Here is an 18,940-nt window from a genome sequence, read left to right on the forward strand (position 1 = left end):
GTGAGCTGGGGAGGTAAATGGTGGGCTCTCCACACAGGGCTGAGAAAGGCCCGGCCATCCGCCTCCCAGGAGGAACCGGCCCCGGGGAGACCGGCATGCCGAGGCCTCCAGGGGGCGCTGGTGGTGCGGGGAGGAGGCAGGGCCAGCCCAGGATGGCCTCGGAAGCACAGCTAACCCACCTTCATTTCCCGAGGGCTGGGGTCGGTGAGGTCAGGTGGTGAGCCTCCTCCGTCCTTATGTGGAAGGACCTGTGTGCTGGCAGTGCTGGTTCCGGAACACTGTGTCCACCCGGGGCCCGCAGGGGGCCCACAGGGGGTCCACACAGGTCCACACAGACAGGTCCACATGAGCCCACACAGGTCCACACAGACAGGTCCACACAGACAGGTCCACATGAGCCCACACAGGTCCACACGGACGGGTCCACACAGACGGGTCCACACAGGTCCACACAGACAGGTCCACATGAGCTCACACAGGTCCACACAGATGGGTCCACACAGGTCCATACAGACGGGTCCACACAGATGGGTCCACACAGGTCCACACAGGTCCACACAGGTCCACACGGGGCCCACACAGGTCCACACAGGTCCACACGGGGTCCACACGGGGCCTACACAGGTCCACACGGGGCCCACACAGGTCCACACGGGGTCCACACTGTTACACACAGGTCCACACGGGTCCACACAGGTCCACACGGGGCCCACACTGGTACACACAGGTCCACATGGGGCCCACATGGGTATACACGGGGTCTACATGGGTCTACACGGGGCCAACACAGGTCCACACAGATCTACACAGGTCTACACAGGGTCTACCTGGGGCACACACAGGTCCACACAGGTCCACACGGGGTCCACACGGGGCCCACACAGGTCCACACGGGGCCCACACAGGGCCCACACAGGTCCACACGGGGCCTACACTGGTACACACAGGTCCACACAGGGCCCACACAGGTCCACACGGGGTCCACACTGTTACACACAGGTCCACATGGGGCCCACATGGGTATACACGGGGTCTACATGGGTCTACACGGGGCCAACACAGGTCCACACAGATCTACACAGGTCTACACAGGGTCTACCCTGGGGCCCACACAGGTCCACACAGGTCCACACGGGTCCACTCGGGGCCCACATTGGGTCCACACAGGGCCCACACAGTTCCACCCGGGGCCCACATTGGGTCCACACAGGGCCCACACAGGCCCACACAGGCCCACACGGGGTCCACACGGACCAGGCCCACACTGACTGGGCTCCTTCGGGCACTACGTGCCACAGGTCATCACCTTCCTGATGTCCGGCTCTGAATCTGCCTGGCCCAGCCCAGTCAGACCCCCGCCACCATCTCAGCTTCCCTCCGGCCCCTCCTCTTCCTCAGTCTCCACTTCCCTACGTCCTGCACTTGGTGGCTCTGACCATGGGGGAGCGTAGATGCCAATGTCATAGTTTACTTAAATTTGGAAACCACTGCGGTGACTGGGGGCTGGGGGTGAAAGGTGGGGATCGGGGTGCTTGGGACTGGGGCCCTGGGGACTGGGGGTGACAGGCCAGGACTGGGGGTGACAGGCCAGGACCGGGGCACTGGGGGCCGGGGGTGACAGGCCGGGACCAGGGCCCTGGGGACTGGGGGTGACAGGCCAGGACCAGGGCACTGGGGGCCGGGGGGTGACAGGCCGGGACCAGGGCCCTGGGCCCCCGTCTGCGGGAGATGCTGTCAAGGCCCTGGCCGGGAGGCAGTGTCTGCACAGGGACGGGCTCCAAACCGCAAGCAGTCTGATAAAGGTCCTCCGGGGGGCGCTTGTGGAAGCTGCATGGGACAAGGGGCTGCTCCCTCCAGCCTCCTGGCTGGCTCCGGGCCGGGCGGAGGCGGCGGTGTGCTGGTTAGCTAGCTTTCAGGACCAGGTGTTAATGGCTCCCAGGCCTCTCCTGGGCTTCCTGAATTTCACTGACTGATAAACTGTCACACACGAGGCATTTGTTTTGCCACTAGTTGGGATCTTCCAGACCATTTCAACCCCTGCTCGCTGACCGGCGGCTCTGGGACCCATCTGTGGCACGGCACTGCGATGGAGCTGGAGCCCAGGCCCTGCCGGGCGGTGTCGGCACCCAGCCGGGCTCCCAGCAGAAGCCCCAGGGGCCCGGCTGCCTTGGCAGGCTCGTCAGTCTCACCGTCAACATCCTCGGTGGTAGAAATCAGAGAGGTGTGGGCCGGCGCCCAGTGATTCCACCTCACCGCGGCCCCACAGCCCTGCCCGGCTTCAGGCTGCCCTGGGACTTCATTATCACGGAGATGTTCTGCCAGCAGAGCAAGGGCCACGCCAGGCCTGAGGGTGCCCGGCCCGGCTGTGCTGATGTTCCATTGTCACAGTCTGTCGGGCAGGGCTGCCCACCGCCACCCTGAGCTCCTGCAAGACCCTCCTGCAAGGGGTGCCGGCCCGGGTGCTGCGAGGCGCTCTCAGGGCCTCATGGGCATGGCGGCCTCCGCCAGCGGGGCCTCCCGGAGTCACCCAGCCCCTGCCCTGCCCCCGCCCGGGAGGCCTGTCAGGGCCTGAGGTGCAATTCACGTCTGGGACAGTGCCGGAGCCTAGCCTCCCCGGGACAGGGGGAGCCTCTGGAATTTGAGGCACAGGCTCCCCAGGAGTTCCTTGGACAGGGGTGGAGGGAGTTGGGGGAAGGTCTCAAACTACAGGAGCTCGGGGGTTGGGGGACTGACACAGCGACTTAGGTGGTTTAGCTGTGTAGGAATCAGGCGTCAGTGAGACAGCACAGGGAGCAGCTGGGTCTGGGCTGAGCGGCGCCCCCAGGCCGCTGGGCACAGGCGCAGCCCACCAAGGCAAGCGGCCCCGGCCAGCGCGCCTGCCTCCCAAGGCACGAGCAGGTACGTGAGCATTCCAAACGTGTACGAATCCCGCTCTTCAAAGGAACTAATTCAAAAAATAAAGTCTCGGCAGGACAGTCTGTGGGGATCTGATTAAATAATCGTGGGTCTCTGTCCACAGCAAAAAGCATTCCCATCCCTGGACAGTGCGATGAAAGTGAACTATATGTCATGGGTGGAGACGGGAGGGCGGGAGGGAGGGAGGGAAGAGACAGTAGAAAGGAAATGTGCTCATTACCTGACTCGTTAAAATAACAATAAAGCAAATTTTTAAAAACCCAGCTAGGCTCCTATAATCCTAGCCACTCAGGAGGCTGAGATCTGAGGATCGTAGTTCAAAGCCAGCCTGGGCAGGAAAAGTCATGAGACTCCTATCTCCAATGAACCACCAGAAAACAGGAAGTGGTGCTGTGGCTCAAAGTGGTAGAGCACTCGCCTTGAGCTGAAGAGCTCAGGGACAGCGCCCAGGCCCTGAGTTCAAGCCCCAGGACCAACCAAAAAACAAACCATCCATCCTCAGGCCCTACTTTCCTCTCTCTGCCTGGGCCACGGGATTCGTGTGCCAGCACCGGCTCCTTGCTCTGTGTCTCTACCACTGTCTGTCCCCCGTCTCCCTCTCTTCCTCTCGCCTGGCCCCCAGCCCCCTGGCCTCAGGCCTGCCCAGGCCTGCCGTCTCCTCACCCCTCACCTGATGGGCGCGGACTCATCCCCTCGGTCCAGCCAGTCCTGCGGTGGGATGATGTACATGCACCACAGGCCCCAGTTGTAGCCGTGGGCGGCGTTGGCGTACTGCTGCACCTCGAACGTGTTGTACTTGATGTTGTCGATGGCAGGCAGGATGATGCGCCTCCGGTCCTCTCGAATCCGCGTGAGGGCAGGCTCAGCCCTGTGGGAGACGCGCGGATGGTGAGGGAGCCCGCGGAGCACCTGCGCCGTGTGTCCCTGCCCCGTGCACCCTGTCCCTGCCCAGCCCTGCCCCGTGTGTCCCTGCCCCGTGCACCCTGTCCCTGCCCAGCCCTGCCCCGTGTGTCCCTGCCCCGTGCACCCTGTCCCTGCCCAGCCCTGCCCCGTGTGTCCCTGCCCCGTGCACCCTGTCCCTGCCCAGCCCTGCCCCGTGTGTCCCTGCCCCGTGCACCCTGTCCCTGCCCAGCCCTGCCCCGTGTGTCCCTGCCCCGTGCACCCTGTCCCTGCCCAGCCCTGCCCCGTGTGTCCCTGCCCCGTGCACCCTGTCCCTGCCCAGCCCTGCCCCGTGTGTCCCTGCCCTGTGCACCCTGTCCCTGCCCAGCCCTGCCCCGTGCACCCTGTCCCTGCAGGACCGCGGGGGCTGGCTCCCAGCCTCCCGTGGGGTGGAGCGGGTCCCCGGCCCTTACCAGCCTGTGTTGAACTCCACGTGGGCATCGAAGAAGCCCACCACGGGCGCTGTGGCCGCCTTCCAGCCCTGCAGCCGTGCCCGGATGAGCCCCTCGCGCCGGCTGTTGCGCACCACCTTCACCAGGCCCGGGTACCGCTTGTGCACGTACTGGTCCAGGCTGAGCTTGAGCTCCGCTGCGGGGAGAGGGAGGGCTCAGCACGTGCCGGGGACCCACGCTGCGACACTCGGGCCTCAGCCCCGCGTCCACAGCTCCTGAGCGTCGTTCGAAGCCCCACGGGGCTGGGCCGCAGGGACAGCGAAAGAGAAAAACGGCCATGCAGAGGGAGGTCGGCACTGGAGCAGGAGAAAATGGGACCAGCTGTGGCCACGGGAGATGAGCAGAATGGGGTCCATCACACCGGGGAGGTGGCTCGGCCTTAAGAGGGGAAGTCAGACACAGGCCACAACCTGGATGGACAAGCCAGTCCAAGGACAGTGCAGTCTGGCCACCAGAGTGGCCCCTGGAGCAGTCCAACTCGGGGTCAGACAGCAAGATGGGGGCTGGGGAGGGGCTGGGGGCTGGGGAGGGGCTGGGGAGGGGCTGGGGGCTGGGGAGGGGCAGGGGAGAGGCTAGGGAGGGGCTGGGGAGAGGCTGGGGAGGGGCTGGGGGCTGGGGAGGGGCAGGGGAGGGGCTGGGGGCTGGGGAGGGGCAGGGGAGAGGCTAGGGAGGGGCTGGGGAGAGGCTAGGGAGGGGCTGGGGAGGGGCTGGGGAGGGGCAGGGGAGGGGCTGGGGGCTGGGGAGGGGCAGGGGAGGGGCTGGGGGCTGGGGAGAGGCTGGGGAGGGGCAGGGGAGGGGCTGGGGAGGGGCAGGGGAGGGGCAGGGGAGGGGCAGGGGAGAGGCTGGGCAGACAGCAGGATGGGGGCTGGGGAGGGGGCTGGAGCAGAGCTTTGGCCTGGCAGGGCCCCAGCAGCCTCCTAGGAGGTGATGGGACAGGGCCACACATGTCCTCAACACGGTGCCGGCACACTAAGAACAGCTAGCACAGTTGGGTACATTTTAGACCAACTTTGAAAAAAAAGGAAGAATCCCTGAATCCCTGGCACCCCCACAATCAGTAGCAGTTCCTCCCAGGACCTGGGCGCAGAGGGGACTGAGGCACACCGTGCGAACAGGAGCAGAGGCTTGAGCCAGGGCTGCACACAGCCCAAGGGCCAGGGGACTCTCCCAGGCGGGTGGGGGAGGACAGGGGCTCCCCCCCCCGCCCCACCCTGGGAGGTTGGGACTGGCCTGTTCTCACCTGATCATGCCTTCTGGCCTCCAGCCAAGTCCCTGTCACCTCAACCCCAGGTTTTGCTCTTTGCTTGGGAGACAGCACTGTGCCCAGAGCCTACAGAGCGCTGTGGGGCTGGCCTGACCAGAGCGGGCCCTCCCCAGTGCCCCCTCCCCTCCCCTGCCCAGAGCGGGCCCCCCCCAGTGCCCCCTCCCCTCCGCGGCATCCCCCTGCACGAGCCGTGCCAGCCCCCCGGCGGTGGCACTCACCATTATCACTGTTGTCATCCACTAGGATGACCTCCTTCAGGAGCTGGGAGGGCGTGTGGTTGACCACGCTGTGCACGGAGCGCAGGATGACCGAGAGGGCCTCATTGACAAAGATGAAGACCACGGACACCTGGGGCAGGTCTTTGGCGTAGGTCATCTGTCTGCACCTGCGGGAGGCACCGTGCTCAGTGGAGGCCGTGATGGCCGCTGGGGGCAGGGGCTGCCGGAGGCCCGGCCGGATCAGGCCCGGGCGTGTGCGGGGCAGGATCACAGTGCTGCAGCAGCTGCGGCCGCACGCTGAGCCGTCGGGACCGGCTGGAGGCTGAGCCCGGTGGCCGCGTCCTGCCGGCCCCATGCGGAGCCTCTCCCCTCACTGTGCAGCAAGAGGACCTGCGAAGTCCAGCAGAGGTTGAGGGGCCAGAGCAGCAGGGTACCCGCGGGGTCAGGGCAGCACCCGCGGGGTCAGGGCAGCACCCGCGGGGTCAGGGCAGCACCCGCGGGGTCAGGGCAGCACCCGCGGGGTCAGGGCAGCACTCCTGGGGTCAGGGCAGCACCCGCGGGGTCAGGGCAGCACCCCTGGGGTCAGGGCAGCACCCGCAGGGTCAGGGCAGCACCCGCGGGGTCAGGGCAGCATCTCTGGGGTCAGGGCAGCACCCACGGGGTCAGGGCAGCACCCGCGGGGTCAGGGCAGCACCCCTGGGGTCAGGGCAGCACCCCTGGGGTCAGGGCAGCACCCGCGGGGTCAGGGCAGCATCTCTGGGGTCAGGGCAGCACCCACGGGGTCAGGGCAGCACCCCTGGGGTCAGGGCAGCACCCACGGGGTCAGGGCAGCACCCACAGGGTCAGGGCAGCACTCCTGGGGTCAGGGCAGCACCCCTGGGGTCAGGGCAGCACCCGCGGGGTCAGGGCAGCACCCCTGGGGTCAGGGCAGCACCCGCGGGGTCAGGGCAGCACCCCTGGGGTCAGGGCAGCACCCACGGGGTCAGGGCAGCACCCGCGGGGTCAGGGCAGCACCCCTGGGGTCAGGGCAGCACCCGCGGGGTCAGGGCAGTGCCCCTGGGGTCAGGGCAGCACCCTCGGGGTCAGGGCAGCACCCGCAGGGTCAGGGCAGCACCCGCGGGGTCAGGGCAGCACCCCTGGGGTCAGGGCAGCACCCGCAGGGTCAGGGCAGCACCCACGGGGTCAGGGCAGCACCCCTGGGGTCAGGGCAGCACCCCTGGGGTCAGGACAGCACCCTCGGGGTCAGAGCAGCACCCTGCGGGGTCAGGGCAGCACCCCTGGGGTCAGGGCAGCACCCACGGGGTCAGGGCAGCACCCACGGGGTCAGGGCAGCACCCCTGGGGTCAGGGCAGCACCTCTGGGGTCAGGGCAGCACCTCTGGGGTCAGGGTAGCACCCGCGGGGTCAGGGCAGTGCCCCTGGGGTCAGGGCAGCACCCCTGGGGTCAGGGCAGTACCCGCAGGATCAGGGCAGCACCCGCGGGGTCAGGGCCGCACCCACAAGGTCAGAGCAGTGCCCCTGGTCCCTGAGCAGGTCACAGACTCCAGGGAAGCCCTGCACCAGCCACAGTTTGTCACCCAAGGTTTGTCCAGGTCGGGGTGATGGACACAGCAGAGGGCGGGGCTCTGGGGCTGAGGTCAGCCTCCGCTGCCTTTCCCACCGTCAGACACCTCCCAGCAGGGCCCGCCCTGCCCCACCGTCGGCCCAGGTCCAGGGGCAGCCCTTCCTCCTTTCCCCTGGGACTGTGTGGGGCAGCTTCCCATGTGTCAGCCCCTCCGTCCACATCCATTCCTCCTCGGGCCGATGCCCCGTGGCTGCCCATGTGCCCTTCTGATCTCCTGCTCCAGCTCAGAGCCCAGGGTCTCCCCGGGCTGAAGCAGGGCATGGCGCTGGCTCTGGGCTTTTCTGTGGATACTCTGTCCCCACCCCAGCCGGCGCACAGAGTTCTTCTGCGGACTGGTGGGTGCTCATGGTGGGCAGAGCGGGTGAGGCTGGAGCTGGGTCTGAGCACCAGGAGACAGATGCTACAGAGGTTCTGGATGGCAGCTGAGCGGCGGGGCTCCGTTCCATCAGACCTGACCCTGGCCGTGGAAAACACGGAGGCAGCGCACTACCGGGCTCCGGAGCTCCTCTGGGGGCTTGGCCACGATCGAATCGGGGTTCACGGGCTGCCCTCGGGGTCCTGGGAGCAAGCATCTCCCAGGGGCACAGCCTCAGTCTGGACAGCGGCACCTGTCTCCTGCCAGGGACCGTGCTCAGCCCAGCGGACAGGAAGCCAAGGGCCAGGAGCCCTGCCGGCGTTCCTGGGAATCCAGGCGGGGAGGTTCTCAGGAGGCGGGTCAGGGAGCTGGTTCTGTGCGGACGTCTTCCCGCTTCCCGCCGGCTCCCGCCCTGGCAGAATGCGTGAGCTCAGAATCCACAGCAAGGCGGCCCTGCCATGCCATCCGCCTGCCGCCAGCCACGCAGCCGAGCAGGAGACGCCATCACTGGCCGCCAGCTCCTGGGAAGAGGGAGCAGGAGCTCAGCGTTTCACGGCTAACACCGAGTCTGTGTCCGCTTTCACTGAAGGGCAGGACCAGCCTCGTGGTCAGGCTCTGAATCCGGCAGATTCCCGACCCCTGTCTGAGGGGGAAGACAGGCACCGCACCGGCCCGTGGCTGCAGACTCGGCTTGTCCACCGCGGGAATGAGCGTGGTCCTGAGTGCTCCCTTCAGGCCCCCGATCAACAGCCAGAAGGGAGGGTCTCCTACAGGTCCCAACCAGGCACAGGGCAACCGGACAGGACAGGGCCCACGGCCAGGCCTCGGGCTGGCTGGCCGCAGCTCCAGCCCCGGCAAAGAGGGAAACCCGGACAAACGGCACGTCTTCTCTCATGAGCCGAAGCAAGGTCCAAAATATACCAGGACATGATCCATTACACAGGACTCTGGGTGTCACACAGAGAGACCAAAGGAGGATACTCGGGAGGAGCACAAGGGCGCAATGCCTATGGATAGAAGATACTATTTACCCAAACTCCAGGAAATGGAAACAAGAGGGTTATTTTTTGTTGTTTTTGTTTTCTTTTCTTTTTGTCTTGTTTGCTCACTTACCTGTCTTTGGGAGGGTCAAGGGGGCACAGAAAAGGGGGGACAAAAGGCGAACAAATGCAGTAGTGGTACTCACTAGACATTTGAAAATAAACTACACTGTGTGGGTGGGGAGGGGAGGGAAAACCTGGTACTCAGTGAGGGAAGGGAGGGAAGGAAGGAAGGAGGGAAGAAAGGAAGGAGGGAGGGAAGGAGGGAAAGAAGGAAGGAAGAAGGAGGGAAGGAAGGAAGGAGGGAGGAAAGGAGGGAAGGAAGGAAGGAAGAAGGGAGGGAAGGAGGAAAGGAAGGAGGGAAGGAAGGAGGGAAAGAAGGAAGGAAGAAAGGAAGGAAGGAGGGAGGAAGAAAGGAAGGGGGGAGAAAAGGAAGGAGGGAAGGAAGGAAGAAAGGAGGGAGGGAAAAAGGGAGAGAAGGAAGGAAGGAGTGAGGGAGGGAAGGAGGGTGGGAAGGAGTGAGGGAGGGAAGGAGGGAAGGAGGGAGTGAGGGAGGAGTGAGGGAGGGAAGGAAGGAGGGAAGGAGGGAGTGAGGGAGGGAAGGAGGGAAGGAAGGAAGAAGGGAAGGAGGGAGGGAGGGAAGGAGGTAGAGAAGGAAGGAGGGAAGGAGTGAGGGAGGGAAGGAAGGAAGGAGGGAGAGAGGGAAGGAGGGAGGGAGGGAAGGAAGGAGGGAAGGAGGGAGTGAGGGAGGGAAGGAGGGAAGGAAGGAAGAAGGGAAGGAGGGAGGGAGGGAAGGAGGTAGAGAAGGAAGGAGGGAAGGAGGGAGGGAGGGAAGGAAGGAAGGAAGGAGGGAGAGAGGGAAGGAGGGAGGGAGGGAAGGAGGGAGTGAGGGCGGGAGGGAAGGAAGAGGGAAGGAAGGAAGGAGGGAAGGCGTGAGGGAGGGAAGGAGGGAGGGAGGGAAGGAAAGAAGGAGGGAAGGAAGGAGGGAAGGAGGGAAGGAAGGAAGGATGGAGGGAAGGAAGGAAGGAGAGAAGGAAGGAGGGATGGAGGGAAGGAAGGAAGGAGAGAAGGAAGGAGGGATGGAGGGAAGGAAGGAGGGAGGGAAGGAAGGAGGGATGGAGGGAAGGAAGGAAGGAGGGAAGAAAGGAGGGATGGAGGGAAGGAAGGAAGGAGGGAGGGAAGGAAGGAGGGAAAGAAGGAAGGAGGGAGGGAAGGAGGGAGGGAGGGAAAGAAGGAGGGAGGGAAGGAGGGAGGGAGGGAAGGAAGGAGCAGCTGGGGTGCCTGCCCCAGGCAAGAGACAGTCAGGCACAGACATGCCTGCCTCCAGAGGCCCACATTTCCCAACTCTGCCTGTCCTGGCCACACAGACTGGAAGCTAGCATCCACCGGATTGGGCCTGGGGTGCCCTCAATTCACCACCCACTGAATCCGCTCTATTAGGGTTGGCAGCCTACGCAGTTTTTCGCAGGGGGACTGCCAGCATGAAGGGGCGGCGTCACCACGCCGGATCGGGGGCTTCTTGGGGAAGGCCATCCGTTTTACGGTACTGTTTAATTTGGATTTGCCGGCTCCCTTTTCTCATCCCATGGGCGGGTCTTCATAATCAAGCTCTACGTTGTGTGCTCTGTGGCAGGCTTAAAGCCTCTGCTTAATTAGAAAAGCTGTCCACCTCCAGACAAAGGGAAATCAATGGTGTGTCCGATGGGAAGACGCTTGAGAACTTGTGTTTGCGTGGATGGAGCTGCCTGTGAGATGGAGCATGCGAGGGTGCGGGTGTGCACACACGCACGGGCACACACACATGCACACACGCACGTGCAGACCCATGCACCAAGGCCTGCCCTGGTCAGCCCTGGATGTAGGCAGGTTCCGGCTGAGTGGCTTCAGTGGGGTTAGCCGGGGCTCAGAACCCCAGATCATGAAGTGGACCTGCCGTGGGTTTGCATTCCTGGTCTGTTTGGCCACCACAGACCCAGCCGAGGCCTTGGGACCCAGCAGCCGCTGCCATGTGTCAGCTCCCGTCGACACGGCTGGTGTCCCACCCTCTCAGCCCCCGGTGTCTCGGTCTCAACAGCCTCCAACCAGGGGCTCTGCATGCTGTACCTCTCATTTCTGCCATGGCCCCTGAGGGTCGGGCATGTGGGAGCTTTGGTTGGGAGGCTGAGACCACCATGCGGTTGAAGTCAGATGTGGGCCAAGGCTGCGCGTCTGGGAGGCTGGAGGTCACCTGTGAGCGGCCTCTTCCCCACAGGGGGGCTTCCTGCAGCCCGGCCGCTTGGAGACGGTCAGACGGTAGCTCCGCGCAGCCCTGGAGTTCATACTGCTCATCTCTGCTGTCCTTGATGGACAGACAGCCACCAAGCCCGCTTGTTTTCAAGAGGAGAAAAGATAGACTGCTGATGGTGGGGTAAGACCAGAAGCGAGATCTCTGCCTCAGTGTTTGGAAAATGCAACCTGCCACATGGTTACAGTTAGGAGGACAGCAGCTCCAGGCTCCCACGGCTTCCACACCAGCCTCCTCCACGCCAGCTTCCTCCATGCCAGCCTCCTCCACGCCAGCCTCCTCCACGTCAGCCTCCTCCACGCCAGCCTCCACGCCAGCCTCCTCCACGCCAGCCTCCTCCACGCCAGCCTCCTCCACGCCAGCCTCCTCCACGCCAGCCTCCTCGCCAGCCTCCTCCACGCCAGCCTCCACGCCAGCCTCCTCCACGCCAGCCTCCTCCACGCCAGCCTCCTCCACGCCAGCTTCCTCCATGCCAGCCTCCTCCATGCCAGCCTCCTCCACGCCAGCCTCCTCCATGCCAGCCTCCTCGCCAGCCTCCTCCACGCCAGCCTCCACGCCAGCCTCCTCCACGCCAGCCTCCTCCACGCCAGCTTCCTCCACGCCAGCCTCCTCCACGCCAGCCTCCTCCACGCCAGCCTCCACGCCAGCCTCCTCCATGCCAGCCTCCTCCATGCCAGCCTCCTCCACGCCAGCCTCCTCCATGCCAGCCTCCTCCACGCCAGCCTCCTCCATGCCACCATAGACGCGGCTGGAGCGCTGGTGCTGTGCCGCAGGTGAGTGGGGGTCATGCTGGACGTAGGTGGGCTTGTCATAAAGGAGTCTGTTACCCCTCACGTGAGGACGCTGGAGCACCGCAGGCCTTGCCCTGGTAGCTAACATCCAGCCTCAAACACGGTGAGATAAATTCACCACCTTCAAGCAACACCGCAGGGCTGTGGGGGCCGGCTGCCCATGGCTGGCCTTTTATTTCCCAGCAGCTCCCGCAGCGTTCCCGCTCAGTCTCCTCTGGCCGGCTGTGGGTGTGTACCTCCCTCACAGGCCACACCCTGGACAGGAGCTGCCCCTCAGGAGAGGAAAGCGGCCATGACCTCTGGCCACACTTGCTCTGGGAGGACTTCCCCTCTGTAGCGTTCCCAGGAAGGGCTCCCCTCAGCCCTCCCTTCCAAGTGCAGGGACTGCCGCCCGACAGGCAGGGCTCAGGCTCACAGCACACACCCTGAACCTTCTTCTGACCCAGAATTTGAAGGCAGTGTCCAGCTCCCTGGCCGGCTCAGGATACAAATAACGCCTACAATAAAAGAACCAGGCACCAAATATACAAAGACATTTGGGGGTGGTGCAGCCACCAGAACAGGGCTGGAGGAGCCCAGGACGGCACCGCTGGGAGACAGGCTGGGGGCATGCCACCGCCACAGGGGACCCCGAGATTCAGCCTGTCTGCCACCCTCATCCACACACAGGGCCAGGCAGAGGAGGGCTGACCCGCCACAGCTCACCTCCAAGGGGCGAGGCTCGGGGCCAGGGAGGGTGGCAGGCTGCAGCTCCCTCGGCCTCCCTGCCCGCCCCAGGAGTCCTCACCCCAGAGACACTGGGGCGGGGGGCAGCGGCCCGCCTCCTCTCACCTCAGCCTTCCTTCTGGACGAGGAGGTGCCACACTGCCGTGGCCCTGGCCCCGACTACCCAGCCCAGCACAAGCGTCCGTGCGGCTGCTGCCCAGGCCTGCCCTCTCCGGACTCCTGCCCTGGCTGGTCCCTTAATGGGGCCCTTGTTCAAGTCTAGCCGCCAGGCCCCTCAAAAGGTTTTAGAGCAGAGCACAGTGGCGGGGGCCTGGGACTCGGTCCTTCGTGGTGTGAGCAGGGCCAGGGCAGCGGGGCCAGGGCAGTGGGGCCAGGGCAGCGGGGCCAGGGCAGGGGGCCAGGGCAGCGGGGCCAGGGCAGCGGGGCCAGGGCAGGGGGCGTGGTGGCTTATCTGAACCTCCTGCCACAATGGGGGGGGGGGAGATCAAGGCCTTGACAGATCCTGACGGAAGAGCAGCGCCTTTCAGACTCACTGAACACCCCCCTTCCCCCCCCCCCCCCGCATCCCAGCCCCGGGCTGCGGCCCCAGAGGCCCCGCCCCTGCTCACCTCTTGGGCCTGTAGTCAGGGATGGACCTGTCGAGGGAGATGCGGTCGCTGAGCTGCGCGTTGTACCCGAACTCCTCGAACTTGCCTTCGGTCTCCTGGCTGTCATCCCGCAGGGTGGCCGCCAGACCCCCCTGGCCCAGGCCGCCCGGGCCCTCCACCAGCCCGATGGGCTTCGCAAGGCCTGGAGGGACAAGAGGCTCAGGTCACAGGATCCAAGGAGCTGGCTGCGGAGGACCCCTGACCCCCAGCACGCGCTTGCGGGATCCAACACTGACTGGAAAGCGCACAGCGGAGCTGGCAGAGGGCAGCGGGCCACGCCTGGGGCTCGGGGACACTGACGGGGGCAGGTCACCCAACATCGCCCACCACAGGAGGCGTCCGGCCCTGCACGTCCGTCTCCAAGAACAGCCCAGGACTGCTGGTCATTGGGTGGCCGTCGGAGGGGCAGGAAGGGGGCTCCACGTCCACTCTATCCGCCTGAGCCATTGAAACCCTTTCAATCCGTGCAGGGAAGGCTTTGAGTGGAAACTGCAGCCACGGGGGAACCGCAGCTCCGGGGTGCTAGGAAGGAAGCCAGGCCCAGAGAAAACCCGCCCCTCTGTCTAGACAACCAGGCAGGCCTCTACCCCTGGCCCTCTGGGGCAGCTGGGTGGGGACTCACAGGTGCCTGAGCCTGGGCATCCTAGGCAGGTGTGGGGTACAGGGCAGGTGTGGGGTACAGGGCAGGTGTGGGGTACAGGCAGGTGTGGGGTACAGGCAGGTGTGGGGTACAGGCAGGTGTGGGGTACTGGGCAGGTGTGGGGTACAGGCAGGTGTGGGGTACAGGCAGGTGTGGGGTACAGGCAGGTGTGGGGTACAGGCAGGTGTGGGGTACAGGCAGGTGTGGGGTACAGGGCATGTGGGGTACAGGGCATGTGGGGTACAGGCAGGTGTGGGGTACAGGGCATGTGGGGGTATCATGCAGGTGTGGGGTACCATACCCTGGGCCCTGCCCTGGGTGGGGTCGTGAGCTGGGCCTTGGGCCCTGCCCTGGGTGGGGGTGGTGAGCTGGGCCTTGGGCCCTGCCCTGGGTGGGGGTCGTGAGCTGGGCCTTGGGCCCTGCCCTGGGTGGGGGTCGTGAGCTGGGCCTTGGGCCCTGCCCTGGGGTCCCAGCCCAGGGGTGCGGGAAGTAGCTGGCCTCTGCACAGCCAGGGAGCTTCTCCACTACACACAGCCAGGCCCTTCAGCCTCCAGGACACCTGGGGGATTCTGGAATATTCCATTCGAAATGCACAAACCTAGTATCGATACTTAAGTAGGATTGAAAGCTACACATTTAAAATAAAATTGAAAACTGGTGACACAATCATTCTCATGTTTATCTTAATATTGCAATGTGTCTGTAAAATCTTGTTATTTTTAATGTCTCTGCCACATTCACATCTAGAGAGAGAGAAGCGGGGGGCGGGGGTCCAGCCATGACAGATGTGTGGCTGCAGCCAGAGTGTGCGCAGCCAGGGGTTGGGGCCTTGCTTTTTCTCTAGTAAAACAGGTATGTGTTGAAAAATGCACGCCGTCCAGAAACCAAAGCCTCTGCGTGCCCCCCCTCCCGCCCCTCCAGCTCCACGCCCCAAGAAAGGCCGTTTGTTTTGCTGGTTTGTGTTCTTTTGTCTGACGAGTGTGCAGACCAGCGTCTGCTCAAAGCAGACAGGTCCCTGGCTCCCTGGCATGAAAAGTGAGTTCAGTCCACTTCCACCTCTGCCTACATCCCTACCCCCGTCCGCTTCCCCCATGTTTATCAGCTCTATTTTTAGATATTCTGATGGCTACCGTGGTGACTTGGGAAGAATGCTGGAGGCTCTACTTCTGGGAGGGTGGGCCTGTCCCCTGAGGCCCCCCAGGCCAGCACAGGGGTGGAAGTTCCCGCCCGGCGCACACTTGACCTAAGAACAGCCCGGGCGCGGGGTGGCAGCCCATACCTGGCCTGCAATCCCAGCAGCATAGGAAGCCGAGAACAAGAGGGTCCTGGTCGCAGGCCAGCCCAGGCAAAAACGCCATCTCCACAGAGCAAGCCCAGTGCACACCTGTCACCCCGCCTCGGTGGGAAAGACTCGGGTGGATGGATCTGGGGCTCAGGCACACCTGGGAAATGAGACCCCCATTTCAAAACTAAACTAGCAAAAAGTAGAGCTGGGACCATGGCCCAGTGATAGGCCTGGCAGCAGAGGCCCCATTCAACCTCCAGTACCACCAACCAGCAGAAGGAGAAGCAAGTCGGCCCGGGCCACGTGTGGCTGTGTGCAGCCTGCCCGAGGGGCCACAAGTCTGGCCTGTGCGTCCATCTCTAGCTAACGTCGGCCACCGAGTGAAGAATTTCACGGAGGCAGGTGGAGGAACTACAGCACAGAGGGTCAGGCAACAGGTTCAGGTCACAGTCCGTGAGCACTGGATCCGGGTCTTCCCCGAGGCGGCCCGGCCAAAGCCCATGGCAAATGTGGCCCACTCCCCAGAACTCACCTCAGTGCGCCCTGCTTCCCTGTTTGAACCAATGTGCCCGGTCGCCGCCCTGCATTTCCCCTCACCCCCACGCTCAGCCGGGCGGCTCCATCACTTCCCAACTCCCTCCTCTCAGGTCTGGGGCTTCCTTCTTACTTAACTGAAGCACAGTCTCAAAGACATATCCAAAGGGCTGTGTGGAAAGCAAACTTTCTGAGATGTCTGAAAATTGCTGCTGCTGCTGCTGCTGCTTCCTCCTCTCTTCTTCTTCTTCTTCTTCTTCTTCTTCTTCTTCTTCTTCTTCTTCTTCTTCTTCTTCTTCTTCTTCTTCTTCTTCTTCCTTCTTCCTCTTCTTCCTCCTCCTCCTCCTCCTTGTTATGTAGTGGTACAAAGGGATTACAATTCTGTAAGTCAGTTATGAGTACAATGCTTCTTGGTCAATATCATCCCTTCTTTCATTGAAAATAGCTTTTCACAAGTGCTGGATAACTTTGCTGGGTATAGAATTCCTGCAGCTCAGCATCTTCTCCCCCTTGAACCAGAGCGGGGGGGTGGTGGCAGAGTTCTGATGTTAGGAAGGTCTGCATGCCTTTGTCAGGCCTTCATCCTGCCCCAGGTCTGCATGCCTCCATCCTGCCCCAAGGCCTGCATCCATGCTGCACCGAGGCCTGCACGCCTCCACCCCGCCTGTCCACCTTTGGAGCCTGGAGGTGACGTCTCCTTCCACACACAGCTGCTCTGAGATCATCAATTCCAAATGTGTGATCCTAGATCTCTAGCCCCTCCTGGATGCCTGACCCTAAAGTCCACCTGAATGCCTGACTCTGGACGTCCATGGGGAAGGAAAACCAGCATTGCAGAGCAACTGAGGCCGGCTCAGTCCAGGGACTTGCTTGGAGGTCACTGTGTTGGAATGAGGCCTCACGACCACCCACTCCTGGATCAGGGCTCACATTCTTGCCTGAACACAAGTCTGCCTGGGGACCCCATGAGGCCTGACGGTGCACTGGCTGGGGAGATTGGCGAGAACAGCCCGGAGCTGGGGTGGAAGTCAAGCTGCCCCCTCAGTCTGGGTTTCCCCACTCATGGTTCTCTGGAACCAGGAAGATCGGTAACAGCGCTGCAGATTGAAAACCCACGATTAGATCTCACTTGTAAGGAAGGTCTGTGCCCGCACCTCTCTGCAGGCTCCGGCCTCTCATCTTCCCCCGCTGCTCGTACCCCTCATTGGCTTCTATCCTGTTCCACAGAGACTCCTTGTAAAGAGGCAGAATTGCTTGATCCCACCAGGAATGGAGGCCGGCGAGGATGTGGGGCCGGTTTCCAGCCCACGTCTGACTGTGCTGACCGCCGGTGAGCCACCCCTGCCCCGCGATGTGCTGGGACCCACACCGAGCCAGGCCGCCCAGCCAGCATCCCCAGGCCTTTGAATGGTGAAGGCCCAAACTGTACTGCTTTCTTCCTTCCTTCCCACCTGTGTCCCTGGCTTCACTGCCAGCCTGGAGCAGGACCCAGTGCAGGTCAGTCCTGCCCCAGCCTTCAGGATAAGCAGCTCTGATGAGCGAAAGCTCTGTTGTACCCAGTAAAGAGCAAAAGGCTGGTTTCTACCCCCATTCCCCAAACACAATCAGGACTTAACTCTCAGAACCAATGACCGTGGCTTGGAATGGGGTCTCTGAGAGTTGGGTGCCAGGGGCTCAAACCTGTAATCCTAGCTACTCAGGAGGCTGAGATCCGAGGATCGTGGTTCAAAGCCAGCCCGGCAGGAAAATCCATACCACTCTTATTTCCAATAGACCACCCAGAAAAAGCCAGAAGTGGCCCTGTGGCTCAAGTGGTAGAGCGCTGGTGTGGACCAGCCCTGCCAGGGGGCAGGAGATGCTGGTGTGCCATCTTGTTGGGTGATGAGGAGGTAACCATGGCCCACTCAGCACAGGGCCCGGGGCACCCAGCCTGGGCTCCTTCCTAGGAACACAGGGGCTTTTCTTGACATCCTGTGCAGTGGGAGAACCAAGTCCAAAAGTGCCCAGACCCCCCAGGGGTGAGCAGGGGCTGCTTGGTTTCCAGCCCCGGATGCTTCTCCTAGCAGGAAGGTGTGAGCACCTCCTTCCCGCAGAAGATGGATCCTGAGAACAACCGGAACCTGGCCCCCCTTAGCTCAGCTCTCAAACATCTGCCCCACGGAATTCTGGGAGACAGAGCCCACGTCTCCAGCCCTCTTCTGTGGGCTCTGTGGATGGTGGCCAGGGCGGCCACAGAGCACTCGCCTTCACCCTAGATCGCAGGACCCCCTCGCAGGCAGGGCATGCGTGGCCCAACAGAGTGGAAGAGGCGCAAGGCCAAGCCACAGCCATCTCCGAGAGCTTCCGAGACAGGCAAAGGCATGGTGAGCGACCCTCTCATGCAGTTTCCTGGGGGCCGTCTCCCTCAGACACCCTCCATTGGTCCCACGGAACCGCTACTTTGATGGAATGTGGGCCTTCAGGAGGAGTCTTCCATGCCCGCCTTTAAGGCTCAAGTATGGAGAAATCCTACAGGACGGGGACAAGGGCAGCGTGAGACCAGGACAAGGACGGTGTGAGACCACCCAGGCCACGTGAGGGGTCCGAGCCTGGCCGAGGACACGTGTGCTCCGTGTTGATGGCCAGCAGAGGGGGCGGGCGGAGCGGGTGTGACTGGCCCTCCCCCAGTGTGTCAGGCGTTGGCACGGAGGCTGACGCAGACGGGACTCGGGCTGGCATGATGCGCTGTGCCGCAGCTGCATTTGCTTTTTTTTCTTTTTTTGGTCCGGTCATGGGGCGTGAACTCTGGGTCTGGGCGCTGTCCCTCAGCTCTTCAGCTCGAGGCTAGCACTCTACTTACTGCCTGAGCCACAGCACCACTTCTGGCTTTTTCTGCATATGTGGTGCTGAAGAATTGAACCCAGGGCCTCATGCATGTGAGGCAAGCACTCTACCACTGAGCCACCTTCCCAGCCCCTGCATTTGCTTTTGGCCACCACAGAGAACTCTTGTCATTACAGGCAAGGCTCAGGGTGGTTTGAATAATTACCTTTTAACCCACCGCAGACTATTCTATCTATCTACGTGCAAACACCTGCTTGGTGATTCCTGTAGGCTTACAGATTGACCAGTCCATCCATCATTTGATAAACTACAAAGGGTTGTTTACTTCAGGAACGGAGCCACAGGTCAAAGGCGCGGGTATTTCTATAGGTTTTGGTGTCAAATTCCTTTTCAGGGAGGTTGG

General features: G+C 63.1%; 1 protein-coding gene across 1 annotated transcript in view; it reads right to left on the reverse strand.

Annotated features, from left to right (window-relative positions):
* LOC138819933 (polypeptide N-acetylgalactosaminyltransferase 9) overlaps window positions 1-18,940 on the reverse strand; it is a 48,014-nt gene that overhangs the window by 16,634 nt on the left and 12,440 nt on the right. The window contains exons 2-5 of the mRNA XM_070011547.1: window positions 13,217-13,397; window positions 5,790-5,956; window positions 4,269-4,443; window positions 3,587-3,784 (exon numbers count right to left, since the gene is read on the reverse strand). Of these exons, the coding sequence (XP_069867648.1) occupies window positions 3,587-3,784; window positions 4,269-4,443; window positions 5,790-5,956; window positions 13,217-13,397 (721 nt within the window). The remainder of the gene's footprint in view (window positions 1-3,586; window positions 3,785-4,268; window positions 4,444-5,789; window positions 5,957-13,216; window positions 13,398-18,940) is intronic.

The sequence above is a fragment of the Dipodomys merriami genome, unplaced genomic scaffold (assembly GCF_024711535.1).
Source record: "Dipodomys merriami isolate MVZ:Mamm:240054 unplaced genomic scaffold, mDipMer1.0.p SCAF_827, whole genome shotgun sequence".
In the NCBI taxonomy this organism is placed as follows: domain Eukaryota; kingdom Metazoa; phylum Chordata; class Mammalia; order Rodentia; family Heteromyidae; genus Dipodomys; species Dipodomys merriami.